This window comes from Athene cunicularia (genome assembly GCF_003259725.1).
Source record: "Athene cunicularia isolate RWA chromosome 9 unlocalized genomic scaffold, athCun1 chr9_part1, whole genome shotgun sequence".
Lineage (NCBI taxonomy): Eukaryota > Metazoa > Chordata > Aves > Strigiformes > Strigidae > Athene > Athene cunicularia.
In genome coordinates, this window is record NW_020799110.1 from 18315775 (window position 1) to 18333477 (window position 17703).

The window sequence follows — 17703 nt, forward strand, 5'->3', positions numbered from 1 at the left end:
ACACATTAAGGGTACACTGAAGTGAAATTCTACTGATAACTTAAAGGACATTTTGAAATACGGTTACTATTTTGACAAGCACAGCCATCCTCGTGGTAAGCATACACATGTAGAATTAAGCACTTGAAAGAATACAGTTTAATACCTTGCCCTGCGCTGAAGATATTATCTAAATTAGCAAGAGCTGCATATTTGTCAGCTGACTGGAGATTCGGTTTATTCACTGCAGCTTTACTGGCTGCTGTTGCTGTTGTGTTGCTCTGAGAAGCACTGAAGGCTCCAAAATCAGCACTGGAGGATTTGGGGAAGTTATCAAAGTGAGCAAAGTTAGCATTCACTGATCCAGCACTTCCACCTGTAACAAATTAAGTTAAACATGATCAACACTCCAAAGCTAGAGAAAGTCTCTCCAACTGTAGCTGATGACACAATAACCCCACCTCTTTGTGGTTACACGAGGCAACATGTTCCCCTGCCCCATCCTACACGTTTAAGACCTTTTCCAAATTCCTTCAAAGTTACATTGGATCATCAGGAAAAAAAAAAAAAATTATTATTTTTCAGTCTACAGACCAAGGACAAAAAATCCTCCAAACTTCAACAGCTTATATCAGTCATAATTTGATCTTGAAAAACTGTATTTTAATCATTAGGTGTTAAAATAACTTCAACAATAATATTTTGCTAGAAAAATAAGTATTTGTCTGGATTTTTCATATTAATAGTCCAGAAGCTTCATTTTCCTGTCATATGTGTCTAATGAATAGCTACTATTTGCATTTACTTAATAGCACAATGTTTAACCATTTCAGATGTCAGTCATCATTCTAAACAAAAAAACAGTGCCTAGAAGCCCCAAACTAGTACGATTTCATGCCAAGGTTTAGAGAGATAGTTTGGTTCTCTGTCCTCAGATTTTTGCACTACATCCAATGAGGAAAGAAGTGAGGGGGAAGACACAACACAGGTCCTTTTATACTAAGTCTCCACTGATGCCAGATATATAAATCAACTTTACAAATCCGACTTAGGTCCACACAACTGAAATTCAGTTCAAATATGAAACCACGACCTTCCAATTCTTCAGTGTCCAGACAATTAAATTAGGCAGGTCATGTACTTAAATTTAAATTAGTTGTTCCATTAAGTGTATGTATCACATTTTATAACAGTTGGTTGAAGATTCCACTCATACCACAGAACACACAACTTTCTAATAGCATAATCAATAAGCTAAAACAGTAGGAATGAAAATGCTATACTACAATGACATTAAATGAAGCAAGCTGAGTTTTTCCACTGCGTGGAACTTACTGTGTACAGCCTGGAGAGGGAAAGCTGAAGTAAATTCACCAAAACTGCAGCTAGCTGAAAGCGTTCTGAACGCTGGACAGCCAGAAATTGTGTGGGGGTTAAAGTTAACATAAGAAGGGAGAAAGAAAATTTGAAAAAAAGTTTAAAACGACACCACACTCAAAAGAAAAAAAAAAAGGAAAAGAAAATCAGTCAGCCAAAGATCTAGACAAACAGTAAGTGTAAGCTCAAGCAGAAGTTCTAAAGCATAATCAAAGGAAAGCAAAATAAATTTTAGCAACAGACTCTACACATGAAGTCAAACATACTGAAGTGTGTGCATACGTTACACAAATGCACAGACACACACTTTTTTTGGTACTGTGATGTGCTTTGGGGTTTACTGAAACACTTCTCTTACAAAATAAAGAGTCAGTTTAGTAATTATAAGAAGCAATTTGGTTTACTTTTTTCCATTGTTATTTCAGGTGTAGAGCTAATAAACACAGTGCCATAAATCAGACTTCTGAGTAGCATTAGGAAAAAAAAATAAAACAAACACCACCAAACAGAAGGAATTCATTTTGAGTTTCCCCAGAGCTTCAGATGGCTTGATTGCATTAAAGCAGGCAGATGCAAGAAATAAACTCAAGTACCTTCCAACACAAAGGTAAGGATTATTTCAATTAAGTGTTAATCAAAAGTGCTAGGAGTGCTACCTGTATTTTGGGGCTGAAAAGAAGACTGACTTGCTGTGGGGAAACCTCCAAAATTACTCGAGCCACTAGACTGTCCAAATGCATCAAAGTTTGCAAAACCTGCATTTGCAGAGTTCTGCGCTGTAAATTGCAAAGGAATAAAACATGTTAATGGATATGGGAAATAAACACAAAACAGATGTATTAACTGAATTCATGGTCATGACAGCCTCCAAGGGTTATGTCCTGCCTTGTAATTTCTTTTTACATGAAGAAATTATACATATTATTCTACAACTGAAAGTTGTCTTTGAACAAACTTTCTCTAATCACCTGCACAGAGCAGTTAAGGCTACCACTCTCCTCCTTACACATGCTACTACTCACAACTGCATCACCTGATGAAGTCCAGTTCAGCTTAACTCTAGCGTGTATCGAGCAACGGCTGGTCAGGAAAAAACAGCCAAGTACAGAATACCACATGTATACCACCTACAGAATCCAAACCAGGTATGATTCTAAATGCTACTTTTGAAAACTTGGATTTGTAGACTAACAGAATGTTTCTTTGGAAATAAAAATTAAAAAGTATTCTTGTAACATACTGACAATTTTAACTCCTCATATACAAAGTGCTCCTTCCTTGGGTGAGTTTAGTTCAGCATCACTTGAATAGTTTTGGCTACGTTTATAAGTTTATTTCACTGAAAAATTCAGTTTTTGAAAAACTAGATCACGAATACAAAAATATGGAAAATCAATACCAATATCAAGAAGATAGCATTCATAGGATGTATCCACAAAATAAAATCCAAGGAAATTTCAAACAGAGTTTCAGTTTTCACCTTCCTTTCGTGCCATACTATAGAAGAAAATAAAAGTTAACACTCATCTAACTTCAAACAGCTGGACATTCAAGCATCTATAGATTCAACGGGAATCATGTGCCTGACTGATAAGCTCCACAGAAAGTATTAAACACTGTTATAAAACAAAGAGAAAAAATGTATGTTTTAATCAGATGTAAAACAAACCCATATTTATAGGTAACCTGAGTTACTATCTAAAGAAAGCCCTCAAAACACCTTCTAGAATAACAGATACAATATATTATATGTTTGGGTCAGGATATGTTTATTCTGAAGATTTTTCAGATTAATTATATGCAAAACCAATACATTATGCTGATTAAGTGCTGTTACTTAATAGCCAGATAATGCTAATAAGTTCCACTTAATTTGTATTTTAAAAACATCTGTACTACAGATTTATAAACTAAAAGGACATTTTTATACAAACCACTGTATTCCACAATGCTGCTAATACATATGGAAGTGCAAGTATTTCCCTTCACAGGGTATACTAGGAAGGAGGCCAAGGTTTGACTCTACTTGATCCCACTTTATTACAAACATACATGCATATTGGGTTTACATGGGCATTTTTTTGCTTGTTTTGTTTTTAAAACAGTAGTTTAAAAGGAATAGATTAAGAATTCAATTGCACCTTACTTTAAAATGAAAGCGATGCTTTCACCCGATGCATCAATTGGATAAGGGCTACTTGGAGACTAATGTTTAGATGACCATAAGTATAGGTTTGTAATAGGTGAGTATAGGCAAGTATGTAAATGTCACTCCTAGAACGGTGACAAAATTTCTTATTTTAACCACTCACACAAACAGAATATTATGCTAATAATCTTAAAATAAGATATCTTTTTGGTCTAGATTAAAAATTGGAACATATTATATTAAAGACCACTTTTCACAATTGTATTGCATCAGCTGATACAGAAAATATGATTTGCAAGTGGACCCATGTCAAAACACTAGAGATGTAAAGATTCTCTTACAGAGTATTCAGATGTTAATCTTGCTTTATTTTATGTGGTAAAGTTTGAACTTACATAAAAGTGGCACAAAGGTAAAGACCAGGTAAGACTTGTACTTTCCTGTACCTGAACAACATGTAGATCGTGTTTTTAAGGACAGAATGGCAATCCCAAAATTCAGATCTCCATGCAGTAAAGCCAAGAACAACCCTAAGTAAGTAAGGAACTGCAGTGGGTTGCAGATTGGCATAGATTTACAACTGCTATTGTGACCGCAGATCAATGAGGCAGTAAAGCTAGCTGGCTAAAGCTAGCTCAAGTATGACAACACCAGTCATGGCAATGCAAGCTGTCCCTACAATCTTTGCATAGTTTCTTCTGTGAGGTTTGCATTACCTAGCGTGGAATAAAGTTATGAAACGTTACAAAACCAAAAAACCCCTAAAGTCTACACATACTCAATTACAAGATCAAAAATAATTATCTAGAAGGCAGTAACTATGTCATATTGTTTTACTTTCCTGGGTAAAGCGTCTTCTCCCTTGTTACCTGTGATACAGTTGTGCTTTGTCACTATGCCTTTTTAAAGTCTTTTGTGCAGATCTTCTATTCCATTAGTTTATAGAAAGCCTACAGGCCAAAACCCTATCTTTTTTGTTGCCATTAACCAGTCTGTAAACTACAGGGAACAGTTATCTACCATTATCTTCAAAAACTCATCATTTTGCAGAAGTTACGGAACTTTGTAAATTAAATACAGACAGTAAGCGTAAGGTCAGCATGCTTCCCCTTCCACAGGCAACAGTGTCCTGAGCCAGCTTAAGTACATTAGAAAACACAGAAAAAAGGAACACAGAAGTTGCACTTCCTGCATAACTTTCAAGCTTTACATCTACACTTTATCGATCACAGCACAAGTTTGTTAATATTCTCCTATTAACTGCTGTACTCAGTTGTGCCTTAACTGCAGAAACAGTAACTTATACTAAGACGACCTTAGATATGCTGGTGCTCTTCAGTGATTTCTTTCATTAACCATAGTGTACCTGAAGGGAAAGAGAAAAGTCCATCCCCTGTAGGCACCACTAAAACCAAGTTCTAAGACAAGAACACTGGAACAAACTTTGAGAAAGTAGTGTTGGATTAAGTGAAAGTTCTTCTATTCTCTGCAGTAGTGTGTGATTACAAAAAAAAATTTACATGTTTATACAGCTTCTTAAATAAACATTTAACACACATTTTTGCCCAAGTTAATGGACTGATCAACCCTCATCGTGTTCCAAAGGGAAGAGCCTGTAACATTTCACCAGTTAACACTACCCTGTGATTACTGCACACAGAACAAGTCTTATAAGTGTTTCACCCTAGCAAATCAGGACACACATTCAGATAAATCAGTCCGCAATACACATTCAGCTATTGCATAGCCAGAATTAGATTTTTGTCTTTCAGAAACTGATTTACCAACCCTGAAACTGTTTTGGGTTCTAAAACTTATGGAAAGGACTCATGGAAATTACTACAATGTTAAACTATTGAAACAGAAAACTAGTCAGTACAACTGAGTATTCCTCTCAATTTTGATTTTCAGCACATAATTCAATCAGAAATTAACAGACTCATTCATAAGATAATCTCTACTCGAGTGCTCATATTGCTTTTTATCCTTTTAAAAATTACTCAGCAGAGATGCAGTGGAATTTTACCTAAATTTGGAACACAGTTTTGAAATAATGCTCTAATAGAATTTTCATCTCCCAAAACCCATAAAGAGGAGTTAAGTGTATATAAATACAGAACCATTCAGCAACAAGCTTGGAAAGAATAAGTTATTAGAAAGAACTAAGTATCTGCAGCCTCTTCCCTAGACACTGTACAACACTGGCCAGCCAGCACAAGTTCTCCCAGTTAAAAATACACCTCCAAAAAGATGATGAACATAAGATTTCATGCTAAGTATTTTACAAAATATACTGCAATGGCAATCCTTATTCAGTATCACTGAATTCAGCCAATTATTTCACAAAGTTTTTTTTTAAAAGTTGAATTTAAGAAAGCCTTGATACTTTGCTCAGTTCCTCAGGTGTGTCTTAAGTCCCCTCTATTACACTTCCTCTCAGCTGTTAACAATCTCAGGACTGATTTGCAAGAAAACACTTATTCTTGTTGGCTTAGCAGCATCACATTTTCTCTCAGAAAAACTAGATGAAAAGCCTATTCAGGTAAGGCAGGCAAAGGTACTTTCCCACAATTACAATGCAAGTTAGCAACAACATACTTCAGTGACAACAGAACCAACTTTTTCTTTATGACAGACTTCTATGGCTCAAGATCTTTGCCTGAAAATAAACCCTAAGGGCTCAATATATTTTACTGAAGTCATTCTTTAAGAATTCAAGGCCTATCCCCATCCTCAGTCAATACATATGCTCAAAGCCTGTTTATTCTTCCTGAAACTACAGAATACTATCCACATGGATAGTATTCTGTTTTCAAACAGACACACAAAGGAGGAGGTCATCCTTTAACTGAGGAAGCCTTGAAGCCTTTTTATCCTTTTTAACAAACTGACTGTTATTGTCAATGCATCTGAACTCCCTTAAAGTCTCTGTATCTGCTTGCTTTTCATAATTGCTCTTCCTAATAATTTTCAGAAAGAAAATTGAAGGTCTAATATCAGCTTCTCCCTACATTGTTACTCATCCTCTCACTCTCTCTCCCAAAGAATTTAAAGTTCTAGTAGTAGGCAGAAACAGTCTAATCATACATATCTTGGAAAATAGCTTTAGTAACTCCCACTTCAAAAAGCAGAATTACCAGCCTTTAAGTCTTCAACCCTTCTTTATAAAGATCTGAAGGAAATCTCGAGCAATACAAATATTCTCAAGGCAGAGAAATTACATATACCTCATGAAGAATTTTAGGCTGAAATCACTAAAAGTTTTATCACTACATTTTATACATTTAAAAGGTGTACACTGATAAGAATACTTACCAGTATGACTGTTGAAGTGTGCAAAATTAGCAAAATTTGCTGTAGCAGTTGACTGAGGAGGAGCAGCAGCAAAGATATCTGAGCCGAGGTCACTGAGGAGATCAAATTGTTTCTTTTCTTGTTGCTGCTGTCCTTGAGATCGAACTACAACAGGAGACTACAAACAACATTTCAATTAGCTAATACAAAAAAAGCTGATATTTTTCCAAACTGACTTCTACAAAGTTCTGGAAGGATAGACTAAGCATATTTCTTTAACAACCCATTTATTCCTTAAGTTTATGATGCTGTATACAGCACAGACCCTCCCCCTACAGCACGAGGAAGACAATCTATTTATGCTACTATGGTGGCTTTTAAAGGAACTCTGCAGAAAATTTCCATGGATTAACAGGACCTAAAAGAATAAAGCAACAGCATCTAAGTAACTTCAAAATTACATATTTAAAACTGCAAATACAGTAGAAATACAGGCAATAAAACTTAGTTTTACAAGTTGGAAAAAGTTATTTACTGCATTCTGAAAAAGAATCTTTAGAATTCAGTATAGGGAGAGAAAAATTGAAGAATTTCACAGCAGGGCTCCAAGCTGCTAATTTCTACTGTTTGAGTCTTAAGAGCTCAACTAAAGAGTTGCCTGTATCCTAAAGGTAGAACAGTTTTTCAGAAAACTGTCTTCCCTCAAAAAGCTAAGTGCATAGTGTTGTCTGGCTTTATAAAACAGCATAAAGACACTCCCTGAAAACCACTTCATAAGACAGTTACAGAATGCATAGCAAGTAATAATGAACATGCATGCTTTTCATCCATATATTCACTAGTAATCTCACGGTTAACACTATCAGGCATTTGTTTTCAAACTGAAAAAACAAACATGAAAATATATCCCATGAGGTTCAAACTTCAAAAATATTTAAGCAAAAGACAATCATAATTGAACCAATCAATTTGGTCAATAGAAACAAGTTTAATTTAGAACCTGATCTTTAAACTGTATATTTCAACAAAATACATAAAGTGGTCTTTACTGATCATACCCTTAGGCAAAAGTTGTTAGAGCAAGAATTCTTGTGCCACTAAAAAAGTACTGCTGAACTTTCTGTGTTCTTCAGCTCCATCACTACTCACTTGGCTAGGTGTGCCCTTGTTTAAGTGCAGTGTGGGTGCAGCTTCTCCCAAGAGAGATTTGAGTGGCTTCACCTCAGGTGTGCTGCTTGTACTACTAGCAGAAGACCCCGATATGGATGCATGGACTGATGCCACCACCTTTGCTTGCTCTGGAGGAACATACCTACATTCAAAAAGAGCAACAGTCTTTACAAGTTTAACATGAAAATTTCTGCTCAACATGCGTAAGATTTCAGCTTTGGTATTTTAGTCACTGACCCTGAAAAAAATTCTATCAAGCAGTTTGCAAAATGCCCATTATTTACATATGCCAGATATTTTTTTAAAAATGGATTAGAATTCCGAGTCATCAGTATTTTATAGGACTCATTAAAACACAAATCACATGTCTTCTGCCTAAAAAAAAAAAGCCTGCAAAACTCTTACTTTATACTGTTGTTGACATGCCCTTAAGCCTCTGTTCCATCAATATGAACTACACACTGAGAAACTTCTTTAAATAGTTTGCCTTGTCTGCTTCCTGTAGGAGTTCTGAATAAAGTCCAGAAATCATTACACTTTACAGAGCTGTGTGATGTAGTCCAAAGAGTACACAAGGAGAGCACTCCCAAGAACATAAGGATAACAGTCCATCTTCATTTTTTGTCACAGAGGCAATCTTTATAATTGTAAAGCTATCTTACCATCTTTTCTTTTCGTATTTTTCCTGTAGAAATTCCTTTACTTTCTGTGGATCCCTGAAGTCTGGAATTGCTGATGATCTATCATCAAATAGGCCTAGCCAAATCTGTTTGCACACCTTATAAAAAAAAACCAACCATGGATTAATCAGAGAAAATATCTTATATCAAAGCCTAATTAAGTTTACAACTGTTATACATCAAACTATTAAAGTGTATGGCTGCACATTTTTTTTGTTCCAGACTGAGCTGCTTTAACAACTGACTAGTGCACCACATACTGGTCTAAAGACTTAAAGCTGAAAGACCGTTGATCACAGCAGGGCAAGAAAATCCTAGCATCAAATTTTACTCTCAAATACTGCTTTTAAAAAATATACATAGTATGTACTCATGAAGGGGCAAAACACTATTTTTACTTATGCTCTTTAAGACTCTTCTCCTTCACCTAATTCCACATATTCCCTTACCTGTACTTCAGGGTTTAAACTGTTTCAACAGATTCCATATGCCATAAACCCTGGAGGGTAGCTTTTAAATGATCTGAGGTCTAGTATTTATACTTACAATTACTATTTGAGCATAGCAACTTTTGTTTTTAAACAACCTTTCTTACCATGATACAATTTCTATGGTATCACATACATTTAATTTGAATGAGGCTATGAGAAATGGGGGAAAAGTACTCTTGCCCTGCTTTAATTTTCTAATTGTAGTTGTGAGTGGCTGAAGCAACCACAGTTGTTCAGCTTCAATTCCTGACCAAAACATGAGGAAAGGTCACCGTTCTCAAAACTAAGCAAATCACAGGAACTGTCACACTTGAAACATTTTCTTTAAGCACTTAAGACTACTCTGGAAGTAATCTGAATATGCACCCAGACAATATACCAAACATCAGCTACCCTCTAAAAAGTCTGCCACTTTAGACCAGTTTCTTCCAGAGAAGTAGAGTCAAAAAAGCTTTGGTTTTACAATGCACACTTTTTCTCATACACTTTCTGAAGTAGTCCTGACTATCCCTCTTACATACCTCCTACAAATGTTGCCTGTTATCCTGCAAAAATGTCAGCTTTTCAGCACTATCGCCATGAACTACAGAGGAAGCACATGTTCTAACAAGCGAGAACTGCATAAACCAACTGCCCTGGAAGTTGGCAAATTAAGGTAGAAGCTGTGATATTTCCACTACAGCATCTTCCCCAGAGAAGTTTTCTTCTTTACCTGACAAACTAACCACCAAAATTGCAGCAACTTAGCATCTTTGGGAGCAGTAGTTGTCAAATGTGATAAGTCTTATAGGTCATTTCAAAGATTGCTAAGGATTAGAGAGATCAGACAGACAGCATAAGTAGGTATTTCACACTTGATGTCTCTATCTTATGTAGCCTGCTTGCACGTCCAACACTACAGTCCTTCTCGTCATCTACTGGATAGAACAAACCACAACAGTGGGAAACAGATCTAATGACCAAAGGATAGCTCTAAATTAGTGATTTAAATCTCCTCTAAAAATAAGATCAGTAGTTCCTACTTCAAATAAATTCAGCTATTCAGCATTTATTCAGTAATTGTACTCCACAAAAGGGTTAAGTTCAACACACTGATTTGAGTTTGTCAATTTAAGCAGTCCTTTTTTGCAGTATGGTAAATAGATTAAATGAAACTGAAGTTTCACTTCTTTAATACTTCTTCCTACAAAGTTAAAAGACATAAACTTAAAAGAAGTCACAAGTCTGTTCTATTATTATAGCTAATAGCATGAAGCACTATTTCAATAGTAGTAATCTTTCACATGAGGACAACTTTTTGCTGACAAAATTTATAAATTCAGAACATTTATGGGTATAGCTTTAAACATCTGCAGTAGATAGTGTGATGTGGGCCAGCAGTAGTCTTTCCATACTCAGGATTTGCTAGTATAACTGTTCCAACTGACAATTATGATTGCGAGGAGGAAGGAAGTCCTGTTTGTGACTAGTTAGAGAATACCTGGCAGCGGGAGTTGGTGGTGTCTAAATCTACACAGTCTCCCCACATCCCCAACCCCAACTTCAGGATTGGGAGGACCATCAGAAAACACTGAAGAAAAAGTTGTGCCTAATTTCATACAAGTAGAAAAACAAGTGTTAGAACAGCCCCTGCTTGATCCCACACCTTAGCAGAATAACACTCAGGGCTGTACCATGATGGTTAGACTGCATCCAGCCTAAGATGTGCTAGTGAATGAATACGAGGAGGTCCCTCTTCCCCACCCATATCAGACCATTAAATTACTCCTCCTTCTCCTACCGCCCAAAACAAGTCAGATCAAAGAAACTCATCACAACTGCCATGTCACTAGTATCACTGAAACCTGTACTGAGGTCAACTCACAGCAACAGTCAAACCACAACCCAGCTTTTCACCTTTCTCCCTCCTGTTTTTTTGCTTCATCTTCACCCTGAAGTGCCTACGGATTCAGAGTGAGGGGAAAAGAATAAAAAAGCCAGAACAAAACCAAAACCCAACTCCATGTCAAATAGTCTCAAGCCTTCCTGAACACTACAGATGATTTCTAGGAGAAATCAGAAAACAAGGTCCTGTGTGACTTTAGAGCATTTACCAGCTATGCAGCTACAGTAGATAACAGTTCTAGGAAGATGCAAACAGGTACGAAGGAGGACTGTGCTGTCCAAACACACTGTTGGTTTAAAATGATGCAAGCTTCTTAAAGGTGTCAATTCTTGCACTGCATTGCAATTTTTGCAAACCTTCAGAAAGCAGGCTTCCAGAAGTGTTTCCTGGAGCAACTCATTTCTTCTAAATACCTAAACACAAAAGCAGTAACAACTGAAATATGCCTTAAGTCACTATTATAATTTAATTAAACCTGCCAGGCACTCTTTATTGGTTCTGTTACTGGTAGCAGAGAGAACAGTATTACCAATGGGCAACATGCAACAACACTCAACCACCAACCAAAATAAGTCACACACAATTCAAAAAGAAGTTCTTATTTTAACAGAGTGACAGCAGTAGCTATACGAACAGGTTAAAACATTTACTTTATCACACCAGAAATGCAAATTAAATTTCACTTAAGTTCTTGGAAAAAGTACAATTTCTTAGAAGTCTTAAATACAGACAAGTCCTTTAGAAAGCCAATTTTTATAAAACTTTAATATCACACAAGAAACTATTAAAAGGCACATTTTTGTCTGTTTCTGAAGTACCACACAATGCTTTGAATCAGCAGCCATTCCAAGCAAGCATTCAGAACACAATAAAAGGCCTGTTGTCTTTCCTTGTTTGCTGGTGACCTGTATGCTCTTTCTAGCTATACTTTTGTTACTATCATCTGACTTGACAGGGATCCACAATACTGCATTGATTATGCTTCAAGCAAGCCATTAACACACAATTTCCAACTATCTGCAAAAAACCCAAATGTCAGTGTGCTGTGAATACCATAGGATGAAAATCAAAACTGGGAATTAAAATAAGAATATTATTGTCAGAGACAGAACTTGCATCATCATACAACTGTTGTTTTTTGAAATAGGTCCGAAACCAGGACATTATCTTTCCATAATCTTAAAATAAGTCACTAACAGTACTGAATCTTGTGCAAAGAAAAGTTGGCTATGAGAAATGTGAATATTTTTACTGATCAGGCCATCACTTTTTTAAATTTCAAAGCTATTTTAAAGTTACTCTTGTGATAAAGATCAAGGGAATTTATGCCATACATCTTGCTACTGAGCTATAGTGGGGAATGACCACTTAGCATTTACATCTTTGGTACCCTGACTACTCCCCACTATTCACAGTTTTTATATCCACTATCTGAATTTGACAGCATTTGAGATACTAAGAGTATTTCTAACAAAAAAAAAAAGTGGAAACGTAGAAAAATCAGATTAGCAACTTTAGTTGCCAATACTTCAACGTGAGCTTCAGTTCTATTCTCTGTCTGGACTGAGAGCTGCCAAAAATTCAGAACATATGATTTGAGAAATTTGAATTTGATATCCCGGAGAGAATATATTTCAAAACACATAACTACTCCATACATAAATCAGACTTGCAGAGCTAATTTGGAAAATGCTACTGCCCAAGTTTTATGATACATCTTAAGCTCCATTTTAACTCATTCCCTTGCTTTTACAGATATATATGAAGAAGCATCCCAACTCGACACAAAGTTACACAGCATTACTATTAAGATACTAGGCCTAAGTTGTGTGGCTTTCTGAAATCCTTCTACATTGCACCATCTTCTTGGGTATACTCTGATTCAGCCATGTAATATTAATATTGTTCTTTCTGCAACAGCAGCACAAATAAGCCTCTGCTGAAAAGCTCTGTTCATTCACCAAAAGCCTTGCTATACTCCTCCTTTTGATAACCAAAACTATTAAACAGAACACTCTGCTTAGAGAAGAGCCTGGCAAGCCAGAGCTAAGAGTAAACATTGAAGTTATGTGGATGCCCCTAGAAACTGTGGAACATATCCAACAATCCATAATCACTGTCCACTGTCCCTGAAAAGTATAATTAGATCCATGTCCCACTGGTTCACCAATGCAGAAACAAAAAAAGCACTGAAGTCAGAATGATTAAGCATATGCAACATTTGAAATTTTACTTTTATTGAAGGATTGACAAGACACAAGACTTTGAAATTTTTTGTGTCTCTACTACATTATGGGAAACACAAAGTACCAAGACAAAGCAAAGTTTTATCTTGTTAGGTAACAATAAGTAGAAATGAAGATTCAGAAATTATTTTCACAAAATTTAAAAGTTTGAGAATCCTTTTACAACTGGTTTGGGAAGAACAGTACCTGATCCCTGCCAGCAAACTCCAATCCTTCAAGGGATGTCATTAGGCATTTGGCAACTAAATACTGGGAAGTTCAGAATTAGATCAGCAAGTACAGCATGAAGCAAAGAGGGAATGAGAATCACAACCAGCTTCAACTTACTCACCCTGACCTACATAAAAACCCAGGACGTAGCAAGGCAGAAACTGTGAGCTGCCATATAACTTAAATATATTGTTGAAAGGAGAAATTGGGCCAAGTGCCTACTGTATGTTACAATAAAGTTTTTACCTAATATTTCTCTTCATAACATTGGTTTCCCTGAACCTGCATGCAACAACTATTCTACTTGAGGGGAAAACTGTTTTCCCCAGAACTGCATTTACTTATCTTGTTTTCCATACACTATTTACATTTGTAGTCCTACACTGAGTAATTACCCTTGTTTTCAGCTTTAACAGAAAGGAACAAAGAACTCATCCCATTCATTGCACATCTGGTACTCCACAAAATAAAGTTGACCAGAAAGGCTTCTAGTTTAAAACCCAGCCTCCTAGTAAGATTACATGCTTTCAGGAGTTCCAGGCAGGGCTCAAAGGCTAAGAACATAAACATACCCGTTTTACACAAATGTTCAGCTTTTAGTTTTGCTTCTAGGTTTGTTATTGTGTTTTGGGAGTTTCTGTATGTGTTTTAAGAGTTGAAAAGGTGAGGAAGGACAGGCACACTAAAAAAAAAAGCTTCTAATAAAAAAAAAGCAGTATCCATCAGGTTTTGCAGAAAGCCTGAGACAATATAAGATTTCAGTTATTTCTATGCCAGTGCTACATATTTCAATTACAAAACAACACTTTACCATGTCATAACTATTTCACTGATACAGATCTCCAGTGTGTGTGGGAAGGCGGATATGGGAGAGACAAAGGCCTTCTGCTTACACAACACATTGAGTGACCACACTTTAGAAACTCCTATTAGCATAGTTGTGCTAGTTAGGAATAATAAAAATTCAGTTAGGCCAGCAAAATTAAGTTTTTACTCAAAGTCACCTTCTCTTGTATGCAGAGAAGACAGCATGGCAAGGAAATGCTGTAATAGGACAAGTACTTCTGCTAGTAGAAGCTGCACTTCAACTAGGAAAAAGCACACTACTTGACCAACAGCACTTCTTGTTAAGGTCCAGACATAGTAAGATTACACATCAGTCTAGTTTAAAAAGCTCAGAGATACTACCTTTGAGGAGTCTGGTAAATGACAGATTTTCTCTTCTCCCCCTCCCCCTCAATAAAATATCCTCAGTTATGCACCAAATGTAATGCTGACAGTGCAAAGAACTACAGATTACCACACAACAAAACTATGTTCCAAAACATAACACTCACCACAGGAAGAAAGATTTGGAAATAGTTCCCTTATGTAAGCAAGTTATAGCTTTGTTTAGTAATTCAGCACTTCTGATGTCAATATTATTCATTAATCTCTGTAGGTTAAAAGAATTTCTTACTGACAGTGTACTGATTTCAAAGCTAGTTTGGGTCCAGAAGCTATAGCTGCTTTCATAAGCATGGAGTCCAAGCTAGTTAAATCCTGCTAACAAAGACATTGTTCTACACACAATCAGCTCATGTATCTCTATATCGTATTAGCAGAACCAGGGATGTACTACAAGGACACCTGACTACACAGCTCATGCTGTCAGGACTCATCAGCTCCAGCTTAGTACTGCTCTTTCCACTCCAGGGTTTCTAGGCCACATTCCATAGTAAAGGAGATTCTAGGACAGTGTTTCAGTCAAGCTAAACACCAGCTCTGAACCAGCCCGGTACTGCTACTAGTTCTACAAGCGTGTGGGGGAAACTGGTACTTGCACAGGTGCTATCAAGAGTCAGGAAGGCTGGCACCAAAACAAAATTAAGCCCTGTTAAACTAATCCCAAGCAGTTGAGCACACCCACACAGCATTCTACTCATTAGCTCAGGTAAACATGCTCTCTGCCATCAGAGGAACATAGATCTTCCAAATACAAGACCGTCCAAATAATTTTCTTCCACCATATGCATATTAGAAGGGGCTAATTGGAAAGGTTAGAAGAAAATCTGGCACTTTTGAAAAGGGTAGCAGAAGAATGAACTACGTGACTGGTTTGCCTCATAATACTATTTTTCAGCATCAGGGGAAAGCTTCTGAATAAATATTCAGTTATAATGGCAACATGAGATTAGGACCACCTGCACTTCCTGCAAACAGCGAGTTCACTTTCTACTACCATTGCACTACTGAATCAGAGGCCTAATCAACATTAACATAATTTGATTATGAGTATTTAAACAGAGCCATCTTCATTATTCTCCTCATTATTCCCAACATGAAAATACAGTGTGAAAAATACCTCACACTGCTCTTCATGAAGAGAATGAAGAAGGGAAAAATCCTACCTAGTAAGTCAGAATTGCCTTTATCCTTCAAAAGGACTTCAGAAGACACTTGAGGAATATCAGCTTGAAGATGTCTATTCTTGCTGCAAAAGTGAGCTAATCCCAACATCAGCAAAACTAGAGTCCAGACATCTGTTTATACCTGCAGATAAGTAAACTACACCAAAATACAGATGTCTTCTAGTACAGTAAAGAGATTTAAATCTGTATTTGAAGCAGAAAAATTAATCCAGAAAAAGTTCAAGTTACCTGTGCCAGAAAGACATTCCTTAGAGGTGTATATAGAGGGAAGATGGTGTCTCACACCTGAAGAGAAGCTGCTCTGAATAATCTCTTCCAAAAGCAGTCACTTTGTGGAAGCCTCTTAGTACCTGAATGTTTTACCCATATGTGCCAGAAAGATCATAATTTGCAACCACTGGGGAACATTTACTATTTCAGATGTTAGGAATTTAAAAAAAAAAAAAGTCACCTTCATATGATACATTGACCTTATAAATACTCGTTGAAGGAGAATGGAAAACTACTTCCTCTAAGAACAACTCACCACCTTAATAATTACCTTATCTCAGGGAAGCTTTCTTGCTATTCAGAACAAGTTCCCTATTGTACCATGATCTCTCCTCATCTGGAAGCAAGAATGTTTACCACAGAGGCCTTGGCCATGTTGGAGAAAAATTGGGGAGGACAAAATGGAGTGAAAATATTTTAAAAGCTACAGAAAAACAGAACATAGCAGATCGCAAAAAGTTGAGGTTTTTAATATATGTAGCTGCAGAACTAACACAGCTGAATGTTAACACTTCTAAAGTCACTATTCAGTGACTGTACTTTGTTTCACATGTCTACATTCTAAAGTGTTGGACAGTTCCAGGTTTGAACAAGTTTATCCTAGGAAATTTGATTTCTTAATATACACAACAAGAACCACCTATGCTGAAGAGCAAGCTAAGCAAAGGTCTTTTGTAAGGTCAGGTGAAATTTATCTGCCCAATACTTTATCTTATCTGCAGGTGAGTACTCTGAAGTCCAATACCAACAATAGAAAGCAAAATGCTTATTTAACTACTGCAACATGCAGCATGACAAAGTGAAAACATTTTAATTAGGTTTTAAACTTCTAACAGTGTTTAAAACAGAATCACTTCTGTTCAGTATTTGAGCCTGTTAAATCTACCATCTATAATCACAAATATCTATTCAGTGTTACTTTGGAATTAAGGCGATGCACTGCTATCCAACAATGCAAGACAAAACTCAGGAAGACATCTTCCTTTATGAGGTAGCTCATTTAAATCATTGCAGTAGTTTAATTAGAGGAATAAGTATGACAAATGCAAAGACCCCCCTGCTTTTGAATCATAGTATAGCACTGTAGAGATCTGTGAACTTTTTTTGTGTCAGTAGTCAATCATGTATCAACTAATGATTAGTAACCATGATTGGCAGACTAGTCAGGTCTATAGTAAGAAGGACAACTACACTAATCAACTGAGTATGGATCACATAAGGTTCCAGAACAGTGAAAAATGAAACTGGTAACATTCTCTAGCTGTTGCAGAATCAGTGAAAAACTGAAAAAAGATGTGGGGAGGAAGGTACACACACATGCATGTACACATTTTCCTTTACACTTGTGAGGCTTAGAGCAAAGCTGGAGTTTACAGTCTAATCTTATGGAAAGATGCCAACATACTACATCTGAAACCATGGAAGAGTCTTTACTATTTTCCCTATGCAAAAGGTCAGCAATGTGCTATACATATACACACATACATGCAATGTTATACAGTTGTAACATGCCAAAACAATCTCCCCCCCCCCCCCCCCCC

General features: G+C 36.5%; 1 protein-coding gene across 11 annotated transcripts in view; it reads right to left on the reverse strand.

Annotated features, from left to right (window-relative positions):
- The window catches only part of AGFG1 (ArfGAP with FG repeats 1), a 44411-nt gene that overhangs the window by 7353 nt on the left and 19355 nt on the right, over nucleotides 1-17703 (reverse strand). For 6 of the 11 annotated variants that reach the window (XM_026854586.1, XM_026854589.1, XM_026854587.1 and 3 more), the window contains exons 3-8: nucleotides 8632-8747; nucleotides 7949-8111; nucleotides 6821-6977; nucleotides 2013-2132; nucleotides 1315-1386; nucleotides 146-355 (exon numbers count right to left, since the gene is read on the reverse strand). In XM_026854586.1, coding sequence (XP_026710387.1) covers nucleotides 146-355; nucleotides 1315-1386; nucleotides 2013-2132; nucleotides 6821-6977; nucleotides 7949-8111; nucleotides 8632-8747 — 838 coding nt within the window. The remainder of the gene's footprint in view (nucleotides 1-145; nucleotides 356-1314; nucleotides 1387-2012; nucleotides 2133-6820; nucleotides 6978-7948; nucleotides 8112-8631; nucleotides 8748-17703) is intronic. The other 5 variants (XM_026854592.1, XM_026854590.1, XM_026854596.1 and 2 more) reach the window with 3 other exon arrangements.